Source organism: Corticium candelabrum, chromosome 15, assembly GCF_963422355.1.
Source record: "Corticium candelabrum chromosome 15, ooCorCand1.1, whole genome shotgun sequence".
In the NCBI taxonomy this organism is placed as follows: domain Eukaryota; kingdom Metazoa; phylum Porifera; class Homoscleromorpha; order Homosclerophorida; family Plakinidae; genus Corticium; species Corticium candelabrum.
In genome coordinates, this window is record NC_085099.1 from 3,888,387 (window position 1) to 3,898,269 (window position 9,883).

General features: G+C 43.7%; 1 protein-coding gene across 1 annotated transcript; it reads right to left on the reverse strand.

The window, feature by feature from the left end:
- Positions 1–107: 107 nt before the first annotated feature.
- LOC134190569 (tyrosine-protein kinase ABL1-like) lies at positions 108–9,864 on the reverse strand. The gene is made up of 7 exons (XM_062659019.1): positions 9,653–9,864; positions 6,102–6,844; positions 4,417–4,679; positions 3,975–4,159; positions 2,454–2,606; positions 2,025–2,117; positions 108–1,965 (listed from the first exon to the last, which is right to left on the reverse strand). Exons 1-7 carry the CDS (start codon positions 9,774–9,776, stop codon positions 335–337), a joined length of 3,192 nt encoding a protein of 1,063 aa, XP_062515003.1. The 5' UTR covers positions 9,777–9,864; the 3' UTR covers positions 108–334.
- Positions 9,865–9,883: the final 19 nt, after the last annotated feature.

The following is a 9,883-nucleotide window of genomic DNA, read 5'->3' on the forward strand; positions in this document are numbered from 1 at the left end:
ACAGGAAATGGGAGACATAGCAGTTCACACCAAGATGGTGGCCCGTGCTCCAAAGAATATCTCAGAAATTGCGGATTCTCAAAGTCAAACGAGAACAGAGAGTTAGATGCAACTACACCAACACGTGAAAATTCCACTTTCAATTTTGTCATCACATTAAAACTAGAATTAAACAAACTAAACCCCGAATAAACAGCATCCAGGTCTAATGAGTATCTAGCGCACTCAAATATATTTAATAAAGTCATGCACTAACCCTGTGTACCATGAGTAATACATTCACACTATATAAATTGCATCTGTATAGTAAACGACTGTGTGCAAACTAGATGCCTCACCTAAACAAGTCATTGACCAAATTCATGATCGCCTCTATAGCTGAACAAATATCAACCATTTCACCATCAGATGGACAACCTCCTGTCCGTCTTGTCAAGTTTCTAAACTCCATCAATTTTGACTGAATCTGCTTCGACAAAACTACCACATGGCTGTCTGTAATATCATCAGTCTTGTCTAGAAGAGCACTCACTGATGACGAAAATGCATCAAAGCACTCTTGCAAGTTTTCTGACTTCCTTGATGCCAGTTGTGATTGCCTAGTCATGATTTTGTTAGCCATAGTTGTCACCTTATCTTTCATTGGTATAAGCGGTGACAACAAATTTGATGAACTGGCCTCTCGTCTAAGCCAAGACGGTTTGCTCTGTACCGTAGGTTTGGTTTGAACTGGAGGCTTCATGTTTGGCTTAGTCAGAACAGCCGGTTTGGCAGATGGCAAAGGCGGTTTCGGAAGAAAAGCAGGCTTGGCTGAAATTGGTGGCACTGGAGGTTTAGCAACATGCTGCTGAGATGCATCATGATGTCTGCTGAATGGTTTAGAAGATAGGGATGCACCTGTTGATGCAGAACCCGGAAGTGGTGGAAGTGGCTTGATTGGAGGACCGTGTAAAGAAGGTTTGGTGCTCACAGATGGAACAGGCGGCGATTCGAGGTAACTATGTTTCTGCACATGGTTTGATGCAGGCTGCCCTCGATCAAGATGAGGCTTACTCGACGTTGGCAATGGTGGTGGTCCCCCATCATCATCTCTTTCAACAGGCTGTGCATTAGATGGCCTTGCTGGAAGTGGTTTGTCAGGTACGATACTGCGCAACTGAGGCCGAATGTTGTCTGGTGGAAGAGGTGGTGGTTCATGACCCTTCTGCTGACCCCAATCACCTGGACCATTTACCAAAGTGTAAGGCTTGCTTGAGGTTGGTACAGGTGGTAGAGCACTCTGATCTTCTTGCTCACCCAGTGGTGCTTGACTGGATAAGTGTCTCATCTGAGGCTTACTGCCAAAAGATGGCAAAGGTGGAGGTCCACTCATTCTTGCAAAAGAATCAGGCAATCTTGGCTTGTTTTTAGCGGATGGTATGGGCGGTGGCGGTGGCTCATCATTATGGGGTACAATGAAATCTCTCGGTGGTGGCAAAGGAGGCGGAGATGATGAGTCATCATTATAATCAGTAGGTGGAGGCGATGGGGGTAGGGGACACATCGGACGATCAGACAAACCTCTGCCAGTAGACTGTTGTCTCAATGGAACTGGAGGACTGGGCTGCAATGGAAACGATCCAGTAAACTTCAGTTCATCGTGCGAGTTCTTCCGTTTTGAGGGAACCGTAGAAAACGATCCTTCTTCATGCACAGATCGCAATGGCAAAGTTGAACTACCAAGTGACGCTCTCTTACTAAGTGCGTCATCAAGGCCGGACTTAAATGAACTTATCGGAGATGCAGGTGGCCCAGTCGACGAAGCGAGCGAACTATGAGCTGAAGTAGATATATGAGATGAATGATCCTTACGAGACTTGTGAGATTTAATTCCTGGTGACGCTGGATTGTTAACAGACGATGGGCTGTCACTGCGACTGTCCCCTTTTGAATCTTTCTTTTTATCCTTCAAAGCCTTTTTGACAGCTAAGCAACACGCGACTATCAGCAAAATACAACAACGCAATGAAAGAGTCACCTATTACCATGAGTGACGCCTCCCGAGTCATGGAACATGCTGTTCAACTCCTTATGAATTTCAGAAAATGTAGGACGGTCTTCAACGTCCCATTGCCAACCTAAAACCAAATTAATGCATGAGAGACATGGCATGTAAATAAATATGTCAACTGAGTATGCAATCATAAGGCAGTTACATTTCAAATGTACAGCACCGTTGTCCAGACTGACACATTGCTTTTTAGTTACCTCGTGTGCGTGTGTGTGTCTGTGTGTGCGTGTGTGTGTGTGTGTGTGTGTGTGTGTGGTGTGTGTGTGTGTGTGTGTGTGTGTTGTGTGTGTGTGTGTGTACATGTGTGTGTGTACGCACGCACGCGCAACAGTGCACTAACCAATTCCAATTCCAAAACCACAACAATGCAACATCACACAAACACAGAAACAAGAACACTTACATCCTTGCATAAGCTGATAAATTTCATCAGGACAACCTTCAGGCTGCATCATGCGCTCGCCTGAATCCAGAGAAGTATACACAGCACTAAGCTCCATTCCTGGATAGGGTGTCATGCCGTACGTTGCAATTTCCCACAGGAGCACACCAAATGCTACACCAATGTTCATACATCAATTCACACAACTCACGACACCGCTATAGTATCCGTTTGTCTGTTTGTCAATAAAAGGATATGACCGACACAATCTATATACAACACGATCAAACCATGCAACAAAATTAGACATCATAGTCAATGTCAAGTACGATTGCACTGAAATGTATTGGAGCTCAGGAAGGAAATTATAGCATTTCACAAATTTCATCTATTTCTAGTGTACAATAAATCTTCTAAGTATACTGAGTTGAGTGACTCTTACAGGGGAACTCTCACCAAATACTAAACATTGCTGGAAGCTTACGGCCCAGCCAGCCACAGAACCAGAAAACGAGCCATGAATTGTTCAGACGATTAGCACAAAGAGCTACTCTCTGTGCTCGTGTGGACGTAAATACTTTAGGTTTAACCGTACCAAGTGCCCCTAACACACCTAAAATACAGTGAGACATGGTCTATAAACTAATATACATGTAAGAAGGGTCTCCTTTGAGGTTCCAGGTTGACACAAAATCTCGTGTAGCCAGAACCCTTTCCGTCGCGTCATACGGGCGAAAACGGAATCATGACGTGGCGGAAAGGGGTCTGGCTACGAGCGACTAGTTGACACAGTCAATACTTGCGTGATAAGTTTAGGGTCCCAGTTTGGTTTAGTCAATTTATCACAACTTGCCACCATATGTCTCACAATCCTTATCTTGAAAAGAGCACATGTATCGGTCTTCCTTGCTGTGAACCAGCAATCAGTGTTACTGACGACACACACACACACACACACACACACACACACACACACACACACACACACACACACAGGTACTTTCAATGCTTTTTGTAATGGTAAACGTCTGCAATAAACGATTGCAAAGAGTTGTGCCGTGAAGTGACAGCTTTCATTTGAGAGATGGTTGATTTGGTGAGAGTTCTCCTCTAAGTAAGACAGTGAAGCCTGTCTATTTCGACCCCATGGAGTAAGTAAGAAACGGTGTTTAGACACAAGCAGCCTTACTACTGACAAACAATCTACATAACACAAACACATCCTCATTATAGCCATACAACATTTGATTTACAGGTATGCACACTTCCACCAGCAATCATGTAGTTATGCCGATATATCTACACTAGTGTACAGTCTATGGCTACCTACTTCTTCAGCGTTTACTCACTATCATCTCTATGTATCTGCCAGGCTCTTTGGATTGCTATCAGTATCAGTACGCTAGCTACTAGCCTGCCTGTTGTCAAGTCTATTGTGGTGTTCTTGCCTGTCTGCCCTTCCTTTCCTTCTTGTTTGTTTCAAGACTGCCTATCTACCTATCGACTTTGTCTCATTTACAATTATGCGTAATGAAGACTTACACCAAACGTCAGACTTTGTCGAGAAAGAATTATATGCAAGAGCTTCAGGTGCTGTCCACTTTATTGGGAACTTGGCTCCCTGGCTGGCGGTGTAGATGTCTTCCTTCAATAGGCGCGACAATCCAAAGTCGGCCACTTTGACCAAGTTGTTGTCTCCGACTAAACAATTCCTGGCAGCCAGATCTCTGCAATGAGATGATAAAGTAAAACAAAATAGACAAATAAACAAAAGCATAAGCCAACAGACAGACAAACAGGCCAACGACAGAAAGACCAACCAACTGACCAAGACAAGCAAACAAACAGCCACACCACAGCCAGACAGCCAAACAAACAGCAAAGAGATAAACATCAAAACAAACATGCAGAAAACCAGATAAACCAAGCACATTCCAACAACAAAAACAGCACAACAAGTATGCCATACAACATATGCTCCTACCTGTGTATGTAATTCTTCTGTTCGAGATAAGCCATAGCACTGGCAACTTGTGTTGCCACATACATAAGAGTAACGGCGTCTAATTCCCTACCAACTTCTCCTCGCAAGTAATCCAAGAGATTGCCGTTTAGCATGTACTCTGTGATAATAAAAAATGGAGGTTCAAGCGTACAGACGCCCAATAGCTGAACCAGGTTCTTGTGCTTCACTTTCTTCATAACCGCAGCTTCTTTGAGAAAGTCTGATGCATCCATCGTGTCTTCCTACACATGACAATAGCCACCATACAACATGCATATGTACTGATCTTAAGGTAACTACAGATGCACCAAAATAAAATATCAGACAGAATTTCGATGTAAATCCCTTCAACCTATGTATTTTCAACCTTAGCAAACTCCATTACAATACAAGAAAACCCATACAAGTCTACAAGTCCCAAAGAGTTGACACTATGTGGACAAATGATTATGATGAGAAATGCCATAAACAAGAATACAGTGCACAGTGCACCATTACACGAAGGCACACATGCAATCAGTACTCATGACAGCAGTAACGACATTGGACTACATGCAATGAAGCCACTAATGTGCCAAACACAATATTCACAAAGATTCTAAAGATACCTAACACAACAAATAAGCCATGAAAGGCAAGGTTACTATTAACGAATTCCTATGCCCTCTGTGCCCATTATGTACTGACTGAAAGATTGGAGTTGACCCACCAATAGCATAGAAACACAATTTCAGCCGATTGTTTCTCTCAAATTACAGTAGCCTCTGAACTATTGTCCAACTAGCAGCATTTGCCACTTGACCTAAATTTCCCAAATCCTTCACATGCCTGCCCAAGCACATTTGCTTGTGATACACCAATAACAACAGTAATGAGCAAAGGCATTGGAAGAGTCTTACATTGTGCCTAAAGACCTTGCACTCTACACTCCAAAGTGCATTGAATGCGGATTAATGCGCATTGGCTGTCAAACCCCATACAGAGGTGGTTTGAAGTGGGTTCAATGCGCACTGGCTGCTGCACATGGTACCACACCTACTCACTCACCTTTTCAAGTCCCAGGAAACGACATAAACACCCTACTGATGTAGATCTGTTAGAACCTGTAGTTATCATGGCTGCCAGTCTCTTCGAGTGGGGAGAGAGGGGAGTAGTGCTCTATTATTGGTTACAGTACGTCCATCTAAGCCAAACACACATGATAAAGAGAGAACAAAGATCTACTGCTGCCTATACAGACATGAAGAGCTGAATGGGTAGGCGTGTGCAACCGCCAATGGGCATCGGATCCATTTCAAACCACCTCCCTATGTGGTTTGAGTGAATGCCTATTGAATGTGGTTTGACAGCCAATGCCCATTAAGTGTGAAAACGCAGGTGCCGCACATTCAATGAGCTTTGGAGTGTAGTGTGAAAAGGTCTTAAATTTCCCAAATCCTTCAAGTGCCTGCCCAAGCACATTTGTTTGTGATACGTCAGTAACAACAGTAAATGAGCAAAGAAATTGGAAAAGCCTTAAACTGTGCCTAAAACCCACACCTCTCGAGCACATCTAATGGAAACAATCCAAGCCACACAATCAATTGACCCCATGTTTTAGCATTGCAATCTACTGCACCAAAGTCTTGGTTACACGTGCTTTGCTTGTAGCAAACATAACTTACTCGAAAGGTCTTCACTGCAACAATCTTATTGCAGCTCTTCCACCTCGCTTTGTACACCTCACCGTACTGGCCGCCTCCTAGTCGGTCATGCATCTGAATATCGTTCTTTTTGATTTCCCATCTGTCGCCCTTCTGCGGAATGCCAAACACTGGGGCATTGGGTTTAGTTGCCGGGTAGCGCAAAATCGTGATGAGACCATCTGGCTGCTGAGAATGGTGATGGATAAGCTCTGGAAGAGTCTTGAAGTAATGGTCTTGACTGATATACTTGAATCCCTCCGGGTTGACTTGGATTCTGTAGTGAAAGACTCGGCCTTCATACCGGAGAGAGACCGAGTGCTGGCCTGGATTGCTTTCACTCTCTCGTACAAGAAAGCTGCCATTAATGCCACTGCTGAGAAGATACTCAGCTTCGTTGCGAGAGATAGGACCGTGAAACCAGGAATGCTTCTCGATGCTGTTGATCGGCTTTATGTAATTGCTAGGAACCCAGCCACATTCTCCTCTCCTGTTTGTTGCTTGACACCAGTCTCTTTGCTCGCTGTAGTCAGTAACACGAAGTTCATCACCAGCGTGAACTGTCAACTGCTCTGGTCCACCACCCATAAACGTGTGTACAGCAACAACCATATGGGGATCAGCATTGATATCACATTCTTCATTATCATCAAAATTTAGCTTGTCACGTGAATCCCATCTCATGCTGTTTGCAAGAGGAGAGTCAGGTTCATCAGGTGTGGTAGCTAACACACACACACACACAATTCTTTATAAACACCATATGTAAATATAGCATGTACCTACAAAAATTTACAAATAAACGAAAACACTAATAAATTGATATTAAATAAAACACATTATCTATAAATAACTTGATTGTCTATGACAAAAAATAGGTGTAAATATGATCTGGTAAACTAATTAACTAATTAATTAATTCAATTACTCAGTTCACAATCGGCAGGCACAAGATCTTACATCAAGCACAGCACACCCTGCATAGACGGTTGACCTGCTGGATAAGGTGTGAGAGATAATGCCAATATGAATGGCGCTGCCCCATCCCCTAGCATTTTTAGCATAAACATTCATTCGGACCACTACCCGACCCTAGCATACATCACATGCTCTGCACATAACTAGCACATCTCAGGGTTTTCGCTAGACATTTCTGGGAGTGTGGCAGGATGGGCATGTCCACAATGCATGCAGTCTGCTCTTTACAGTTGCACGGTCCAAGTCGGACATGCACACTTAACCGATCTCATGTGAGGTAGATTTTGTGTTGTAAATATTGCGTGTAGCATACGTTCAAGTGTCCTGGCAAAGGAAATCAACTTTGATCACTAGTAAGCCCTTCTTCACCATGTTCATAGATTGCGCATAAGCAAGATTCATAGACAAAACTACTGTTGTTGCTTCGCAAAAAGCCATGACTAGTCTACAGTAGATTTTAGGTGCTACACTTCCGGACAAGAAGTGTGCTTTCCGCGTCACTGGAAGGATGTCCGGGAATAAAATCAGAGCCAGAACATCCGGGACTGCAATCATAACACTTGAGCTAGGCTATCATCCTGCGTTATTTTGTAAGAGCCTGGATTTGTGGCTATTGTCACCTTTACTAAGTAATATAGATAGTATTGTCTTTCAGTACTGTAGTATAGAATTCTCAAACATTCCTCAGCTGTAAAGCTTTGGACTGCTGTCTACCGTTTCCAAGTGTGGCACCCTCTTTACTGGAGTGTGGCACAGCGACACGCTACCACGCTGTAGCGAGACCCTGACATCTTGATCTTTACAACAAGGTACACATTTTATGACCAACAAGTAAGCGATTGCCATACAATAACCCGTTGCAATAGGCACCAATAATAATGCTATCTACAAGAATTGCTTGTGGAGGAATCAAAATAAACAGAATTCTACATATAATGTAAATGGTCGTTCCAATTTTTTCACCAGCGTACAGAGCGCACACAATAATGTTGAGGTTCAAACCATGCATTGAACAAACATGTCAATATAATTGTATAGATAGACCATAGTACCCTAATAGCTTTTTACATAAAAAGCTAACGTTTTAATGGACGCATGCATAGAACTCAATGAAAAACTCACCTAGCCTAGCCACATGTACTGTATGTAGTACAGTATAAGTATGTATGTGTTCAGACAAAAGAATGTCACTTTGACCAACACTAAACTTCAAACTTCCAGTTCCCTTGGCTTGAAAAATTTAAATTTATAAAGCTGTACCTTCCATGACAGACTTGTAGCTCAAGTCAGTGTACAGTACCTCTACGCTGAGTCAGTCAGTCAGACACACACACACACACACACACACACACACACACACACACACACACACACACACACACACACACACACACACACACACACACAACATGAACCCCAACTAAAAAGAAGCCCTTCCTACTAATAGGTACAAATGGTTTATCTGCCCCACCAAACCACTTCAACCACTATAGTACATTATCATACATATGCAAGTGTAATACAAGTGACATCCTAACCCAAGATAACACACACAGTATTCCACATAGACAAGCTACAGGTGATGCAGAAAGTGATAGTGAGATCCTATGGTGTAGTTGCTGCTTTGTTTCAAAATCATGTAAAGCTGTTTGTTAGCTTCAATCAATGATAAAGTCATTGCCTAAAGTATGTAGAGTGCGCACCATTGGTCTGTCACCCCTGTGCATCAAGCCACTGAACCTCTCATGCATTGCCATTGTCCAAATCAACCTACCAACTTACCAACCTACCAACTTACCAACCTACCAACTTACCAACCTACCAACCGACCACCCACCCAACAAACTATCTCATTGCTCAGCAACTTCCACTAAATATCAGACCGATCCCACAGCATTCAATTAGGATCATCAAGCCATCAAGGAAGATCAATGCAGAGATGACCTGAGACACAAGATTGCCCCTAACAGTCTATATCCGGTTTACAGTTCAGTCTACAGTGACGGTGTCAAGGACGCACACGCAAACACCACGCGTTTATCAAGCAGAGGTAAAGACGACCCACAGTCTAAAGCGCCACCAAAACCAATCAGCTGAAAGACTCACAAGCAACGCAAGTTGTCAACACCAGCAGCCACTGTAGTCATTCAAATCGCGTTCCTTCCCTTTTTCCTACGCGAACCCTGCAAATCAACGTCCTTTACACTTGAGTAAAATACACAATGCATCTTGCACACAGGGGCAGCCTACAGCGTCCTCGAACGAACTACAAGGCCTCCCGTCTCCACTACACACCAAGCCTTCCAAGAGTCAACTCTAGCACACATGAAATGGCTTCTTCCGCGTTTGCTTGTAGAACAATCAGGTACCATTTGTAACTACTTCGTGTCTACCTGCCAAGGCCCTAACAAACGAGATTGACACCCTACTGCCTTCCTAGCTGGTCAAGAAACATGTCTGCAAACGTGCGCTGCCTGGCACGGGCCTCCCACGTAAAACAAACGAGTGTGACACACACAAATGGTTTACTGTTGTCCACGCGCAGTGAAACGTACCTTCAGGAACGGAGTGGTCCAACGAATTCTGGTGTGATCCATCACGTCGTCGGAATTTGCTCTTTAGGTGAGTAATGGAACTAGTTCGACTGCCGCTCTCTACTTTGCCCTGTTCTTGCCCCATTCTCACGTCATCCGGCCCGCTGTTCTTAACACGATTCGGTCGCAAACGGCGAGTCGCAAGTAAAGGCTAGCTCAAGCAATGTGTTCGCCCAGAGCCCCGGATAACTT

Coding starts and splice junctions, on each gene's coding strand:
- LOC134190569 (XM_062659019.1), bottom strand. CDS start 9,776: ATGGGGCAAGAACAGGGCAAAGTAGAGAGCGGCAGTCGAACTAGTTCC. Junction 4,160..4,416: donor CAGAAGAATTACATACACAG/GTAGGAGCATAT, acceptor ATCTCATTGCAG/AGATCTGGCTGCCAGGAATT. Junction 2,607..3,974: donor GACAAAGTCTGACGTTTGGT/GTAAGTCTTCAT, acceptor ACATTGGTGTAG/CATTTGGTGTGCTCCTGTGG.